Source organism: Ahaetulla prasina, chromosome 2 (assembly GCF_028640845.1).
Source record: "Ahaetulla prasina isolate Xishuangbanna chromosome 2, ASM2864084v1, whole genome shotgun sequence".
NCBI classification, from domain to species: domain Eukaryota; kingdom Metazoa; phylum Chordata; class Lepidosauria; order Squamata; family Colubridae; genus Ahaetulla; species Ahaetulla prasina.
Window position 1 is genome coordinate 199862800 of NC_080540.1, and position 18213 is coordinate 199881012.

At 40.5% G+C, this 18213-nt stretch overlaps 1 protein-coding gene across 6 annotated transcripts in view; it reads right to left on the reverse strand.

Annotated features, from left to right (window-relative positions):
- Positions 1-712: 712 nt before the first annotated feature.
- Positions 713-18213, reverse strand: part of MELK (maternal embryonic leucine zipper kinase) — a 32999-nt gene continuing 15498 nt past the window's right edge. For all 6 annotated transcript variants that reach the window (XM_058173269.1, XM_058173273.1, XM_058173271.1 and 3 more), the window contains 11 exons: positions 15932-16030; positions 14235-14303; positions 13317-13415; positions 12301-12387; positions 7779-7910; positions 6780-6911; positions 5160-5370; positions 3745-3832; positions 3155-3323; positions 1348-1451; positions 713-1012 (listed from right to left, as the gene is read on the reverse strand). In XM_058173269.1, coding sequence (XP_058029252.1) covers positions 835-1012; positions 1348-1451; positions 3155-3323; positions 3745-3832; positions 5160-5370; positions 6780-6911; positions 7779-7910; positions 12301-12387; positions 13317-13415; positions 14235-14303; positions 15932-16030 — 1368 coding nt within the window. In that variant the 3' untranslated portion in view covers positions 713-834. The remainder of the gene's footprint in view (positions 1013-1347; positions 1452-3154; positions 3324-3744; positions 3833-5159; positions 5371-6779; positions 6912-7778; positions 7911-12300; positions 12388-13316; positions 13416-14234; positions 14304-15931; positions 16031-18213) is intronic.

The window sequence follows — 18213 nt, forward strand, 5'->3', positions numbered from 1 at the left end:
CGCTCCAATGGTTGACTCCACAAGCCAGCTGCAGGCTCTTCAAATCGCTAGCCGAATTTGACTTCAGGCGCGATAAATTAAAAAAGAGAGAAATCTTTGCTCTGATGTCTCCCTCTCAAGCCGCTGCAATCACTCCCAATCGCTAGCCTAATCTGGCTTCAGGCGCGATAAACTTAATAGGGGAGGAGTCTCCGCTTTAATGCCTCCGTCCTCAAGGCAATCGCAAGCAGTTCAGATCGCTAGCCAATATGGCTTCAGGTGCGATAAATTCAAAACGAAAATAATTTTATGGTTGGGGGTCGCCACATCGTGGGGAATTGTATTAAAGGGGTCGCAGCACTATAAAGGTTGAGAACCACTGAGTTAGACATTGTGGCTGGAAGTTTGTGCCTCCAGATGAGCAAGATCATCGACAGTCCTCCCAGGTAAGCCAGCCAGGAAGCACGACTAGATGAACTAACTCTGCTTTATTGTAAGGCTACTTGAATAGACTGTTGCAAGGATGAAGGTGCCAACTTCCTGCTGCCACTTTTAACTGCTTGATCCATTAGGGAAAGATCCTTTCTAAGTTTCTTTCTCTGACCATTTAGCCACTTGGAGCTCCGGCCTCTCTTGCCTGATTGTTTCCTAGGCAACCTTTCTTCCTCTCAATCCCCGAGGTCACCCACACAGAGACAGAAATCACATTAAAAAGACAAAATGAAGACAAAGACATGGTAGGCCATATTTATTGACAAAAAAGTTTCTATTTAAAACAAAATATACTAAATGGGTTGAAATAAGCATGGGTAGCATAGATAAAACTGTCAGTAGATTCATAATAAACTGGGAGATCTAGAACTTGCAGCTCGACAAGATGTCTTCCACTAGTCTCTTGTAGACCCAGGCATCGCCCTTCAACCGTTGCCTTCTAATGCCCATGACTTCAGGTTTGCTTAGCTGGCAAATCTCCAATTCAAACTGCATTGTCACTTTGCCGTAGTCTGACTGGGTCTGACACTTCAGTTTATAACTGGGTAAAACAAAAAAGAAGCAAAAGTGAAGCTACTGACTGGCAAATCTTTTTTAAAAAAGAATCCTGGGTTTTTATTTTCGGGAAGATTTAATGATTCAACTCCTTTGAAAAACCAATAAACATCACTAAGACATAAGAAAGGCATAACGGATTGTTTTTATCTGCCAGGACAAAATGAGCAGCTTCAGACCTGGTATGTTGATACTTCAGGCAATATTTTTTCTGAAGAATATGACATGAAGCAAGAGTTTGGCACAAAGCAATTCCTGACACAGATCTCAGAGAAGCTATCACCATCACGGGCAGAACTCAAGAATATTTACCCTACTTACCCTTTCTGTACATATTCCACTTGTTTTTTTGGAAGGACAGCAATTATTTCCTGTAGCAACTCATCTGGATTTATTAAGTTAGTCAATGTCACATTGTAGTGAGCCTACGGGAAAAAGTATTTAACAAAGAAAAGGGTTATTTCCCAGAGCAAACCTACGAAAACATATGTGTGTGTGTGTGTGTGTGTGTGTGTCTATATATATGTGAGGTTGTCAACACCTCCCATCTACCAGACATTTGGAAACCCGCCCTTATTGACAAACGAGCCCCTAACATGACGAATGAGGCAAGACCCACACTCACGAGTGCCACACAGCATGTCACCACCACACATCCATGCGGAAAGCAAACTCAAACCCACACCGATGATGAAGCATGACCATGGACCAGAAGCCAGACCGCAGCTGCATCATTAGCCATTTCAAACCCCTCCAATCCATACATGCAGCAGACTGACACCCACCATGAAGATGTAGCACGACCACGAAGCCAAACAACAACAATGCAGCTCACCAACTCAAATCCCCCTGCAACTCAGACCAACCTGAGCACAACCAAGCCTCCCCCCACCCAAACAGAACACACCCCTAGTCAATCAGAGCATAGCCAACCCCACCATCCAATCAGATCACAGCCAAACCCCCAACCAATCAGAACACACCTCCACCCAATCAGAACACAGCCGAGCTCCCAACCAATCAGTTCAAACCCCTACTAGTAGTTAAAAGGAAGAAACAGCTGCAATCACACATTTCTCCTAGAAGCACGAAGCTGTAAATACCCAGCCTGAAGATGATGAATGAAACTTGGTCGAAACGTCGCCAAGACACCAATTTTACACGGGAGAAAACCCGAATAACCAAAGACCTACATACAAACACCCGCGAAAACCTCAGAAAACAAATATATATATATATATATATATATATATATATATATATATATATATATATATATATATATATAGGTTATATATATATATGGGTTCTTATTTGCTGTATGTTAACATCAAGCTAACATGTGGAAAATCCTTCTGAGACAACTTCCTGCATTTAAATGAGGAACCTGAAAATATAAATGCACTTGAATTGGATCAAATCAAAAACCTATTGAGACCGGCAATCTGTTTCCATAGTGCCAACTAGATGCCCCTTAGAAGCCAGCTTAATTGGATAAAATCAAAACATAGCATTCCTATTAGGAACAGATATTGAGAAGTGTACTGTTTTTTATATGAGAGGTAATAAACAATTATCCCTAACTTTGTTGAGAAGCCAGATCATTTCCTGCATTCTTTCAGGAGGTGGGGCAAAAAAAGAAAAGCACAACACATTTGAACTTAAATCAGCATTTTGTACTCCAAAATTTTCCTTTCAGCAATGAAAATGCTAAAATCTACCAGCCCCATGAAAAAAAAAAGAGTTAATTTTGGTTAGAGGCATCCTGGGAAAACCTTTGGAAAACAAGGCCACTTTGCCCTGTGTTTTATATGCAGAGTATGCTTAAATACGTTATGTGGTAGTTATTCCGAGCCTGCAATTCTGCAAAGGTTGGGATCACGGATCAAAAGTCCTTCAAGCTAGCTAACCTAAGATACAAGAAACCATTTGATTGTATTTTTTAAAGATTGTGTGCCAGCAGTGGGATGGGTCTTATGGGTCTTCTTATCAGATAAAACGGCTCATTTCTCTTGAAGAGCCAGTTTCATATTTGGGGATCTGCAGCCAAAACAAGGATTGGTATCAACTGTTTCCCTTGATCCCCTGCAATCCATTTCATCTGAATTAGTCTGATTGACAAACATACCTTTAACTTCCTCGGGCCTTCTTTAGCTGAACCTTTCTTTTTATTAGGGGTAAGCATTGTGATCATTTTATCCAAGCCCCTTTCAAGGCTCCCAAACATTTTGGCTCCTTTTCTTTTTTGGCCACTTTCCAGGTGCATCTGATTTAAGTCCAGCTCCACTGAATGGCACCTGTCATAATGAGAGACAGCATGCAGGTGAGTAGATTTAACGCCGCTCACTTAAGCTAGAGGAACAATGGATCCTTCCATTTCTGTTTCAATAGCAGGAAGTGGAAGGAGGAAGAAATTAGCAAAAAGAAAAAAGAAAACCTTGCTGCACAACAGCCATTTGGGATTTTGAGAGAGAACTATATATGTGCTCCAATTCTCTGGGGGCACAAAAGTGAATTTTAATTATGGAAAATAGGAAGGCATCCAAGACTGCTGAAGTGTGTAATGTTTTTAAAGAAAGGCCCACAGCCTTTTAATATTTGTTGGTAAATGTAAGAAAGGATTTAAATAGGTTTAACGCAGCCAGCACTGATACATGGCAAAAAGCACTTTTCTTACCAATATAAGGATTAAGACTGGAGTAACTGCTGGACATTTACCTTCTCTCGGGGCTAATGACGCCGGCTGTCAGCTCATCTGCTTTAATAGGAGTATTTACTGGTATTGGTTGGGCGGCTGGATTTTTCTCTGCAAGAGAAACCATTCAAGTTTGAGTCAGTAGCTTTAGAAAAATAACTATTTCTTCTTATACCCATGCTTAAGTTAATTTTAAGTTAACAAAGAATACTTGATTATTCTTTGGTGCCAGAAAAAAATGAATAAAGAGATAAGTTAAAAATTAACTACCTTAATAGTTAAGTTTAACTATTAAGTTAAAATTAAATGGGGGGGGGGCTTGTGGCAGAGGTGGGCAGCTGGTTTGGATGAATCAATAGTTCTGACTAGCGGCTAGGCCCGCTCACCTGCCCTGGCGCTATCCCGCCTTATATAATTGCCATTTTTTCAATGCCACGCACATGCACTCACATTTTTGGTTTTGGGCAAACCAGTTGTTACAGTATGTGACGCCCACCTCTGGTTTGGGGATAGGTATGGCCAGCACCGGGCGAGGAGGCTGACAGTATTCAGCAGCAGCCGCAGCCTGCGTAGCACAGGTGAGTACCTCTCCAAGAAGCAGGTGGAGTCCAAAGTTGGGTGGAGGCACGCGACCTGAACATGCTGTGCAGGGAAGCCAAGAGTCGATGGGCTGGAGAGGGCAGGCGGTTCGTCTTCGCGTGGCAGCACCGCCAGGATATAAGAGGCAGAGGCATGGGGGAAGGCATGTGATCTGGGTACGCCATGGGAAAGCCAAGAGTTGGTGCTGCAGGTGGCTGGCCGCAGTAGACTCGTCTTTGCATCTCTCGGCTTGCTTGCAGCCCACAGCCCACTGACTCTTGGATTTCCAGCAGCCTGCATGGTACATCTGGATCACGTGCCTCTCCCCCCGGAACCTCTGCCTCTGTCTGCTGCTTGGACAGATAATCAACTCACCTCTGCTGCGTGGACTGCGCAGCCCCAAAGTATGTCGACCAAGGAGCTGGCGGGCTGCAGCTGCTGGTAGACAAGATCAACCCCTGTGTGCTTGCTGCCTCTTGTACGCGCACTGGGGGGGATCGGGCACCCAGCAAGGCTGATCACCTTGATACCATGTTTCCCTGAAAATAAGCCCTAATGTATCCTTTGGAGCTAAAAAAAATATATAAGACGGGGACTATTTACATCTGTAAATAGTCTACCCATTAAGTCTTTTGTGTGCTGAAAATAAATTTGACAGAAATGATTGGATAAGTGCATTACATAAAATGTCTGCATCAACCTGGTATTTAAATAAAATGTACACTCCCCATCAAAATAAGGATGCCATTTTTGTCTCAGGACAAATAGGTAAGCCTGTAGCTTGTTCTCAAGTCCACACCCCATGTGGCCTGTTCAAAGTTTGTCATTTCAATCCATTCTCTATAGTTACAAATCATACCCTCGAGTGGAGCAGTATAATTGGAAGATGTCAGCACTTGTTTCTCAGTCATGGCCCAAGTAGGTGTCTTGGGTGGAGGAAGCGCAAAGGGCTCTGCTTGGGCAGCTGGAGCACCAGCATTCTCTTTGTTGGCGCGTTTTTTTGATGCTCCTCTCTTGGGCACAGAAAGTAGCGGTGAACTGAACTCTCCCCTATCCTGGAACATTAGATTCTTAAAATAAATTTTTAAAAAAAAGAGATATTTAGACAAAGGCTTTCCTATTTTATGTGAAGAATATGAATTTTATCTATTCACCACTCAGAATTTTATCTATTCACCATCATAAATCCTAGATACTGGAGCAGCCTATTTATGAATTGGACAAGCTCAAGTATCCTTTCCACCGAGAAACAAGTTAGCTCTGTGTCAGTGCTTTTTTCAACTCTTTATTGATTGCAAGGTCCCGTATTAGAGGACATAAGAAGGCCCAGCTACTAGAATTCGGAAGGTCTCTTACAGGGACACTCTGCTATCCGTCTCAGATGGAAGAACGGAGAAAGCAGAAAATAGGAACATACAGACAGCAGTGGCAAGGCCACTTCAACTGTATCTAATCTGATCTGATCTGATCTAAGGCACTGGCATATAAGTAATGTAGAGTATGAGTATAAAACCAGAGAACTGTCAGGCCTGGACCCTGAGGGCACAAAGGTAATATGGCTTCCAGGCATGACAGGAATATTCTTCCCTACAAAATGTTCTAGTAAATCCATAAGTGTTGTCCAATTGACTCTACATAATTTCTTTTACACATGGAAGGTGCCACTGGTATCTGGTGACAGACCAGCACCACAATTTGCTGGCATTTAATAGCATGTTGCTAAGAGCTCTGGAGAAACAAATGTAGCTCGTCACCCTTATTTCCATATCTATTTAACTCTTGCACCACATTAACCAGCTTATCTGAATGATAATCTACAATCTACATCTATATATTTTTACCTTCATCTTAAAAAATAAAATTTAGTGTACTTTACAGCTGTCCTCCTATCCAGGGGCTGATTAGAAGATGCCTACTTCTCCTGACTTGAGATGCCCTTTACCGAAGGCTGCCATTAACCATTTCTCAATTTATGGGTGTGTCTAGTTCAGTATTTTCCAGGATTACAAACAAATTTCTCAAATTCTTGGGAGAAGCCAAGAACTTGATCTCTGATCTTTCTCATGGAAATTGGGTCCCACCCGCCTAAATCTTTGCTGTTACCCCTGAACCTGGGATAGGTCAAGCAATACAATTGTTTACCATGGTGTAGTGGTTAGGGTTGTTAAACCAGAAGTGGGAAATCCCATATCCTAAAATCTATCCTCAGCTATAGATTTACCCTGGACCACTTTCTCCATTTCAGCTGATGCTACTGCACAGGTTTGTTATGGGGAAAATATGTATATTGCCTTGAGTTCCCCAAGAAAGGCAGGATATAAGTCAAATCAATAAAATATCTACATACAGAAGCAATTTTATAAAAAGCAAAGATTCAAGTAGATTATGTTTTCTAAAGAGTACAAACCAAAAGCTAGACATGGCTTCAAGACACTGTTGAGAAAATAAATTAGAATAAAAGGTCAATATTTATAGATACCTGCTTAGGTCTGGGTGTATTTCCTAACATAAGCTGACCTTCATCAAAAGATGTTAGAAATTCCATGGAGCCAAATACATAGGGAAGTTCTTTATTGTCTGGACCATCTTCATAACTCAGGGCTTTTTTTATCTGTACAAAAGAATTGTTTCAGAAATAATGTATAGATAGACAGAAATCCACAACTGTCTATGATTGATTCTGAAGGTCCTTTGGCAGAATAATCCAGCCTGGCACTTTGACTTCAGTATAGTTAAAGAAAAGGCTTTAAGTGCAATACACTTGGAACATTTATTTTGTTAACAAGGTGTCTATATATTACTCTCATCCACTTCCCATCAAGTCCCATTTTTATAACTACAAATTGATTGCTGATGAAATATAAGGATGGATTGTGTAGCGAGAGCTTTGCCCTGTACATTGAGAACTGCAACACCCATTTTTTTTAAAAACCTGGGTAATCGTTGTCCAACTGGAAAGGAACAATGCTATCAAATGGTTTGATATTTTGACCGTGCCAAAGATTTAAAACAGAGAACCAGTTTGACATAGTGGTTAAGGCAGTGGGCAGAAATCAGGAGATCATGAGTTCTACTCTTGCCTTAACCACAAATTCAGCTGATCTTGGGCTATCCCTCTCTCTCAGCCCTAGGAAGCAAGCAAGCAAGCAAGGGTAAACTACTTCTGAAATTTTGCCCCAAAATACAGGGACTTGTCCCGGCACTTGCAAGGAATCAATAATGGCTCAAAGCCACAAAGTCTTAAAATAGCTTAGTTTTAATACAGCAATATCTGGAGCCTTCGACAATGCCCTGGATTGTATATATTACAGCTAGATTTGCTAAGCCATGACTTAAACCGAATATGTGGCAGGCTGAGTGGGTCACAATTCAGAGCAGTATCAAGCCACACTGCAAACACTGGAGTTTCCCCCCCGCCCCACGATAATTATTATTGGAATATCAGCAAAATAAATAACAATAAAAATAGACAACATACTTTTCCTTCTCTGGATGGTGTGATGCTCATACATTCTCCTGCCAGAGAAGGAATCCTCAGGCGAACAGGTTTACCATGAGTCTTCTTGTATTGAAGCAAAAGGTATGTTGCAGATACATTATCATATTTCCACTAATAAAGAAATATACATTCTGGTTACTTGTTTCTAAAAAAAAACACAATTTACCCAAAACTCACTTGCATTTCAGAATTTTAAGCTTTTTTCAGCTAAATGCATGCCACAGATCATCACTCTTCCTTGAAAAGACAGACAGCAGCCCAACTTGTGAGAAAAACGCCTCACACTTCAAACCTCCTCCAGTAACTCCCCACCCCCCCGCCTTACCAGAAAGAGACATTCAGAATTTGAATCTGTGACCTGCCTCAAAAGCCAAGGTCGCTTTATTACTCTGCAGTCTTTTCAGTTAAATTACAGAATAATTTTACAGAATTTCCTAGCCCCAATCTTGACCCTTTAGAGACATGTTTGCTCATTTAAGATACATTTAGCGGAATTAAAACTCTCATTAATTCCATTCCTACCTTATGATCACAAAATCTGTGAGATTCATGTCTTACCTCTAGCCTCTTTAGTTTTAATTTCATAATCGTAAAACATTGTATTTTTCAAGTCAATCTGCCATGAAATATGCAAATTCTTACCATGAAATAAGCAGCTGATTGCCATGAATATGAAGCCTGAGCAGTTAAGAATTTAGGTTTGCATGATTTTTCAAAGGGATATGAAATTTAGTGCCCACATACCAGCGGTGAAATGCACAGACCAATATATTTGCAGAAACTCAACAAGAAAAAACAGACTGTTCTCAACAATGGGATCAGTATTGGGGAAAAGGCGTACCCATCGCTATCATCCATTTCTACCAATATAAATGCAAAAGACTCCTTGGGGTATTCTAGAAAAGTCTAAAGCAGTGGTTCTCAACCTGTGGGTCGGGACCTCGTTGGGGGTCGAATGACGATTTGCCAGGGGTCACCTAAGACCATCGGAAATATGGGAAGTATACTTGCAAGTCAAAGAATCGCGCTCCAATGGTTGACTCCACAAGCCAGCTGCAGGCTCTTCAAATCGCTAGCCGAATTCGGCTTCAGGCACGATGAATTAAAAAAGAGAGAAATCTTTGCTCTGATGTCTCCCTCTCAAGCCAGCTGCAAACACTCCGAATTGCTAGCCTAATCTCGCTTCAGGCGCAATAAACTTAATAGGGGAGGAGTCTCTGCTTTAATGCCTCCGTCCTCAAGGCAATCGCAAGCAGTTCAGATCACTAGCCAATATGGCTTCAGGCGCGATAAATTCAAAACGAAAATAATTTTATGATTGGGGTCGCCACATCATGGGGAATTGTATTAAAGGGGTCACCACATCATGGGGAATTGTATTAAAGGGGTCAGAGCACTATAAAGGTTGAGAACCACTGGTCTAAAGGGTGCTCTTAATATCCTCTGTAAACTAACAAGCCTGACTAGCATCTCAAATGAACAGCCAGCCTCTCTAACTAGAATCCTTGCAGGAAACGCAGCATTTTATTACAACAGACATGGAAAGCATTTTTAAAAGGCAAAGAGTTTGAAACAGTAAAACTTAATTTGGCATTGCTAAACGTGTGGTATGTGTGTGTGTGTGTGTGTGTGCTCTGTTAAGTTTCAAATCAGAAACTCTGCAGCACCCAAGCCATTATTTTACAGACACTTCCCTCTCAAACGACTCCTTACCTCACAGAATCAATAGCTACTAATGTGTATGTTGCTTTAGGAGAGCAGAATCTTGTATCTTGAGATAAGTCGATTGGACCAAAAAAGTAACAAAAATAAATAAATCCAGATATTTGTATTTTACAACTTCATAAATTGAATAATTCAATTAACAAGGGGGCTAAATAATATATTTTCTTGGTATGCCAATGAACTTCATCTTCAAACGTGTCTCAAAAATATCTGGCATGTGGATATTTCATTTCCAATGGTAAATGAGTTCAAGGAATTGGTTATCTTGTCCTTGACAATATGGATAATTTAAATACTTTTAAGTACAGCATCACAATAAATTTCTGCATGCAGATATCCAGTCATTTTTTTTAAAAAAAAATTCATGGAAAGTTGTTCCATGCAAGAGGTATTCCATAAACAAAAAAAAACGTCAGCTTGAGATTCTGGTCAAACTTCTCTGAAGTTGGTGATATGGCTATACTTGAGCCCCATTCAAGGAAAGGAAAGTAAGGTAAAGGTGGTCAGATCCAAATGTTTGTACATGGAGAAATGGTGCTGGTTCATGCTAACGAGGCCCAAAAGGCCCAATGTGTATTCAGAAGTAAGTTTGAGGTCAATTCTTTATGAGACAAAGCGCTATGTGCCATTACTTCATCTAATGTATGTACCCAAAAACACAACAGGGACTGTGTAATGGAAGCCACAGTTCAGCTCATAAAATAGAAGCCCTCTGGCTCTTCACACACCTGACTCTCCCTCCTACTTGGCGGGAAGGGCTTGTTAATCCCTCCAACCACAACTTAATTTCCAGAGGCCCTCATGGGTATCTACCCCCTTAAGCCTGGTATGGTGCACTCTTTCTGATGATTAAAATCTTGAGAAGAGGAGAGAAAAAAGAAACCTTAGCATTATCTCTTGACCATACATAGTCAAGACACGAGACCCAGCCCCATCAAAAACAAAAACAAACTTTAGATACATTTAACATTTAGCAGAATCTTCAGCACTATTTTAAGTTTTAGACATTAAAGCCAACATTCCAGGCTGAGGGAAATAAATAGAACAGTCCAGGCCATAGGGGGAAAAAAGGCAGCTGTAAAAGAGAATTGCAAAAGAAAAGACAATGTTCTAGGCAGACCACAAGATGGTGCTGGCTACAAATAAAAAAATAGTTCATTGTAAAGATCTTTGAGTGGGATTTTAAATTCTTATTTCAAATCACAGAAAAACGGAATTATTACTTGATACATAAGGTCAAAGTCCATACAATTACTGAATTTGCAGAGAGAAATGATAGGAGACTTTTAGAGCACGAAACACACACCAAAACAAATTCCTTTTCTTTTCTTCCAGAAGTCCTACCTCAAGCATATTTTTTTCAAGTTCAATCTTCCTGGATTCCCCCCCCCCCTTAAATTCCAAGATTTAATCTGAGACTCTTGGAAACAATGATAATCTTCTCTTTTAATCTAACTTTGGTCCGGCAATCACTGTCTTGCTTTTTCCGTAGCCAAAATAGAGGAAGGGACTGGGACTGCTTTCTGTATGCATGACAGAGAACCTATCTACTTCACGAAAACGTGGATTCAATGTCTGTACCTGTCTGGACTATAAGATGGCCAGATGTGAATGTCTGGTCTGCAGCCTGGCACTCACAACAGATTGTATCAAACCAGCTAGGCCATGATCGGTTCAAATTGCAATGTTCTGGTTCAGGTAAAAAGCTGATGGGTTTACAGATGGATTATGGCAACCTGCTCTACATGAGGCTGCCCTTGAGAACCATTTGGAAGCTACGCTGGTCCATAATACAGCACACTTGGGTAGTTATGGGCTCAGTTAGTTTGCCCACCTGACACCTTTCCTGCAGTAGATGCTTTGATTGCTAAGCTAATTAGCTTCTGAGTGTAATTCAAAGTTCTGGTCATTACCTTTAGTTATATGTAACTTAATTCCTGGATATTTTTAAGATTGCCTACATTGGTGGTGGCCCTAACACCTCTAGAATAGCCTACCCATTTTTCTGTCAGGATTTCATGAGCAATAATAATCTGACTTTCCCGTCATTGAATGGAGGATGAAACGGAATTGTGATGTTCTTTCCAAAGGGAAGTGATGCCTGACTACGTGGGGAGAAAGATCATGGGATTTATAAACATGTTTCTCTGCTGCTATAATCAGACTGACACTGTGTGGCTTAATAGACTTTGGTTTTTGGATGACACATTTATGGTTACTGTGTTTATACTGTTTTAATCTTAATATTGTAAAATAGGAGCTGTAAACTACTTGGAGTGGGGCTGTTTGCCCTAGAAATTTAAATGAATAAAATACATACAAAAGAACAGAAGACTTGAACCAGAAATAGAATAGACATTGGACCAGAAGCTGTTCGTGGAAGGACTTAATCTCACATGCTTAAATTTCTGGTTCAAGTCTATAACTTTCAATACTGATCTGTGGAAGCTAAGAATGCAATCTGAAATGGACACCAAATGTTCCTCCCGGTTGCTATGCCCAATAAATGGACATTTAACAGTTGACATAGAGGATTCCCAAACAGGTTTCCAAGGATGCTCTTTGAAATCGTAAGTTTTGAGCATGGGAAGTCAATCTACATGGAACACTTTCCGAACTTCCAGAAAAGGCTCTCCAGTGTTTACACTACAAATATATTTACAAGTTTAAAGGAAGGTAAAGATATGTTAGCTCTAAATATGAAGCTTTACATACATGAACAAAAGCATTTTTACTCCCCTAGACTCTCCCAGCAATGATTAAAAACAAACATTACCTCTGAAATGATATCTGCCATTTTTCGTCTGCTACATTTATGAAACACAGAAAGTTCTGTTATGCAATCTTCATCAAGGCACACAAGCTGGGAGGAAAAACATTACGTATTACCATTAAGATTTGAAAACATAAACGCTTTTTTTAAAAAAAAATGACACCAGTTTTGTCAGAAACTGGGCCACGCAAACAAGCGAAGCCCCATCTGCGGGATGCAGGCAGCACGCAAAACCATGCCCCCTCCTGTCCACAGAAAAAAACCTCTCTCCATGGAACCAGTCCCTGGTACCCAAAAGATTGGGGGCCATTGAGCTAGAGAAAGCCAAGAATGCCATTTGTGATAGGTAAGAGGAGGTAAACACTGGGGGCTTGGGGGACTGTCTGTGTGTGTGTTTGTGTGAAGGCGCACAGTAGGATAAAGTCCTTAATTTCAAGTGGCATATCCAAATGGCTCTCCTCACAGCCTTCTGAGGACCTTTTTAAGATCTGTGCCTACTGCCCAGGATAATGTGTGTTAATCAGAACAGATAATCGTGGCCAGGCTTTCTGATCTACAAGACAGTTTCCTCGCAACTATATCTTCAGAGAATTGGGGCCATGGAAATGTTCATTGGGAAAACATTTATTTTGACAACTGCCCAGTTTGATTGATATTGAATAGCTTTTAAATTACATTAAATATCCCTAGTACTAGATGTAACCGAAAGCTATAGCTGAAATCAATGCTTTATATTGCTCTTCCCCAAATCCGAGGGTCATGTACATTTTGACAGATTGTAATAGCAACTGGTAGAATAATGGTATCTCCTTTGATTTTGTCCTAGAATATCAGAGGAACAAGATTGCTCAGCAGAGAATTTTCGATACTAGAATAGCATGGCTCTTAATCAAAAAAATAAAAAAAAAATAAAAAATTAATAGTATGTTTCCTTGCAATTGGTGATTAAACTATTCACTAATCACATGAACTTAGGTTTTCCTAGATATGCTTTCATTAATATAACTTAATCAACTCACCGGATATTTACTTTGCCACAGGACACCAAAGGAATAGCCCTGCATGAGCCACGGATGATTTAAAAGATGCTTCACCATAATCCGTTTCTTTGGGTCCACCTAGTGGTCAATAAAAGAAACACAATTTCAAATATAGACATCTGACAGATATATATATATATACAGGTAGTCCTTGACTTACAACAGTTCATTTAGTGACTGTTCGAAGATACGAAACTGAAAAAAGTGACTTATGATCGTTTTTCACACTTATGTCTGATAAAGCATCCCCATGGTCATGCGATTTACATTTGGATGCTTGACATCTGGCTCATCTTTATGACGGTTGCGGTGTCCCAGGATCATGTGACCCTCTTTTGCGACCTTCTGACAAGCAAAATCAACAGCGAAGCCCGATTCACTTAACAATCAAGTTAATACCATGTTAAATTTAACAACTGTGGTTGTTAACAACTTAGCAAGAAATGTCATAAAATGGGGCAAAACTCACTTAACAAATTTCTCAGTTAGCAACATAAATTCTGGGCTCAATTGTGGTCATAACTCAAGGACTACCTGTATAGGGATTAGAAAAGGTATCAGAGCAACTAAGAGAAGTCAGTGCTGTTAAGAATAGCAGCCATAGTTTTTCAGACATTTTAGCGCTTTATTCTTGAGGCTACTGAATGGTTTTACCCTTCAAAGTAAATTATCCTATCTGAGCTAGTTGAACAACTGTACAGGAAACAGGTCTACTGACTTCTAGCTACAATAGTGTAATACAACTTCCATATTCAAAGGCAGAATAACTCAATACTAGCTGTAGATTAACAGAACAATTGAAGGGGATCATTGTAAACAAAGACTGACAGAAGCGGAGTGGGAAGCGTTGAACAAAGAATGGATATCCCAGACACATTTCTGGTGTCTGAGGTTTACCTGCAACATCTGTTGCAGAAGCAGGATACTGCCAGGTGAAAGCCATTTGGGGACATCGTATTTCCCCCTCTGTAGGAAAAAACAAAAGATATTACAGTGGAATGAACTTTTCTTCCAGTTTGACATCATTCACAAATTCAGAAGCATCCCCTTTATCTCTCAATCCACATCATTTAAATATGTTAACACTGAGTGCAGTTGGCCAGACCCACACATATTGGAGAATAATTATTACTTATTTTCATTTTATTCAATTATTTTATTGACATTTCCTCTCTCATGTACCCTACATATTGATCCTTAACTATAAATAAGTTAAAGAGCATTAGGCCCATAATAAGATTTGAAAGCACCCTGCCTGACACCTCAACGAGAAATAATTGACGAACGCTGTTTAAGTCCTAAGTGAGCAAGCTATGTTAATTGCCATACCATCTCCCCCATAGCTACTTTGCTAATGAGAATCTCAGAGTATTTTGTCAAGTACTTTGCTAAAGATATCATATGGGTACTGCATTTCCTAAAGCAAGAGAAAAAAGATGCCCAGTTAAACAATGAAAAAATGCTGGTTTCTAATTATTATCGCATTGTTTTCAAGCTGCTTATTTATCAATCATTTTGTGGTCTGTGCTTTAAAAATCATAGAAATGACATAGAAATCAAGTCGAGGCGGGGGGGGGGGGAGAGATAGAGGGAAAGAGAGATGGGGAGGGAGGGAGGGAGGGAGGGAGGGAGAAAAGTCCAAGGTCTTCCATATATTACAAATGATTCTAGGAGAGAACTGGAGGCTATCTACATGCACAGCATGTGATCTGCCTGCTGAAGGGGCTTATTGAGGAACAACAAAAAGAATACTCCAGATAATAAGTTACTACCTCTACATGATTACACTGGCTGGAACTGTTCGGCTGAAGCTGAGGCTACCAGCTGAAGCGTTTAGGCAACTGTGTATATGTGAATCACAGGATATATAGCAAATGAAGACAAATGCAAGGCATCTGAATTGAACCCAGTCACGGTTGCTTTGTTTTTAAGTGGTTGAATCTGAATGCCATTCAGCATCTTTTCCTAAAAGAATTGATCCCAACTGAAATTTAGCGTGCTACCCAATCTAATGTCTTTTAATACTGTGTTTTGCGGTTTTCCCTGGATGTTTTTGATTCCTAGAGGCAACTAAGAGATAGGAAAAGAAACAGTTTAAAAAGAAAAAAAAACCTGCAGTGTCTAGAAATAACCAAGTTTTCCACTCTACAGGAGGCTAGTACCCTTCATTTCATTCCATAACCTTCCCATTTCTCGAAATCACCCTGAAAAGGCAAAGGCATATTACAAGAAAGAAAAAATGGAATTACACACCAGGACAGGGTGCAAGAGAAGACACTGTCCAAAGCAAATTTGATTATGTGGGTATTCATAGCTATACCTCTCACCATGAGGAAAGAGAAGAGGAGAGACCATTTGAACATCTTGTGCTAAAATGTAGTATTACTATCTTGGAGTAGTAAGAAAACACTAGCATTTAAGTTGTAACATGATTCCAGCTTTTACACTATGGAGTTTCCAATCTTACTTTTTATAAGATCAGCCAAGTAATAAGATGCTCAGAATTCTCCTTTTGGGAACAGGCCTCTCACACAGTAACTCCATAAAAGTTCGTTTAAACAGAGGTGCCTGGGTCTTAAAAATGGGATACGTACCACAATTTTCTTATAGAGTGCCATCATGTTATCATCATCGAATGGTAGAAATCCACAAAGGAGAGCATACAGAAGGACACCCATGCTCCAGATATCTGCCTGAGATGATTTAAAAAAAAAAAGATCGAGTGATTAAAAACGAAGGCACATCAACATCACATCCCACTCAATTGGGAAACAGTGTCGAGTCACTTTCAACCAAGAGCCCGGAAACCCAAAGTGGCTAAAATCTTGTGATGCTTCATTGGCTGCCAAACCCTCAAGGTTGAACAATTCTGTGCACTATATTTAAGGTGTCGAGCATGTCACCCCAGGGAACAGGAAGACTGTACAGGTAGTCCTCGAGTTACGACCACAATTGAGCCCCAAAATGCATGTGGCTAAGTGAAACATTTGTTAAGTGAGTTTGCCCCATTTTACGGCTTTTCTTGCCACGGTTAAATGAATCGTTGCATTTGTTAAGTTAGTAACAGGGTTGTTAAGTGAATCTGGCTTCCCCTTTGACACTGAAACTGTCATAAGTACGAATCACTTGCCAAGCATCTGAATTTTGACCATGTGACCGTGGGGATGCTGTAAAGGTCGTAAGTAGGGTTAAATAGGGTTTTTTAAACATGGATTTTATTGGGGTTTGTTTTTATTTTGTACTGTATTTTAAATTTAGGCTATATCGAATAAGTTTTTTAAATAGTGTTTTTATTGTAATGTATTGTATTATCTTTTATCTGCCTGTTCACCGCCCTGAGTCCTTCGGGAGAAGGGCGGTATAAAAATTAAATTATTATTATTATTATTATTATTATTAAGTGTGAAAAACCAACATAAGTCACTTTTTTTCACTGCTGTGGTAACTTTGAACGGTCACTAAATGAACTGTTGTAAGTTGAGGACTACCTGTAGTGTTGGGAGTTGGAGAGAAGTGGATCATTCTTGCCATTTTTTTAAAAAGCGTCATAGAAGCTCAGCATTGAAAAGCAGTTTTTTTTTTTACCTCTGCGGTTCACAATTTATAGCATCAGTGTGGAAACAAGGCTAACATGAGGGCTCCTTGGTGCTCTCTGAGCTTGCTTGTTCTCTTGCAGATGTTTCATTACCCCAACTAGGTAACATCGTCAGTGCTAGGCTAGCTTACAAGAGATCCTTATGCCCTTATGACTGTTGCAGCAACCCTATGGTCCTGGGTTCAAAATTCAGGCACTCGGCAGCCAACATATATTTATGACGGCTGCAATATCGTGGAGTCATGTCGTGCCCTTCGCAGCAAAGTCACTGGGGGAAACTGGATTTGCTAAATGACCGCATGATTCACATAACTGCAGCAATTGGGCCTCTGTGGCTCAGACTGGTAAGACAGTCTGATATTAACAGCAGCTGCTTGCAATTACTGCAGGTTCAAGTCCCACCAGGCCCAAGGTTGACTCAGCCTTCCATCCTTCATAAGGTAGGTAAAATCAGGACCCAGATTGTGGGGGGCAATAAGTTGACTTTGTATATAATATACAAATGGATGAAGACTATTGCTTGACATAGTGTAAGCCGCCCTGAGTCTTCGGAGAAGGGCGGGATATAAATGCAAATTTTAAAAAAAAATTCTCTTAACAACTGAGGCAAAAAAAAAGGTCATAAAACTGAGCACGACTCATTTAACAACCCCTTTGCTTAGCAATTCTGTTCCCAATTGCGGTCGTAAGTCAAGGACCACCTGTATAGAATCTTTGAAGGAGAGAAGACAGGGAGAAAAGCTGCAGCTGTCAGCTTTCGAAGCCACACTAGGTTGAAGGCTTCCACACGCTGCCACTTTCTCCGGGGTGGGAAAGTAGGAGAAGGGGGTGAAAGTACGAGGGGCTATTAGACATAACAACATTCTTCCTGACGGTCAAGGTCACGCTGGGTTCCCATCTGGAGAAGGAGTGGCCGGAGTGATGCTTCGACATGGGACGGTTGAGGATTGGAGCCTGTGACCGGCAGAGGGGTCATGAGGATGGAGATTTTGGAGTTTGTATTACTGAGGGAGGAACCAGAATCCCCAGATTCGGATTTCCACCAACTGCGCTAGTTTACCTATGCTAGTAAAAGAACTTTGAAAGATGTTGGCTTCGGAGTCTTTTCTGCAGGAGGGGTTTTCTGGAACGTTGACAGCAGCATAGAAAGGGTGACCAGTAACCAAAGAAAATATTTTGGGGGGGGGAGGGGGGACAAGCACCCTGTCTATACATAATCATGGCTTTCTAAGGTTACCCCTTTTTAAAAGTTAGATATCATTAGATCTATACAGTGGTACA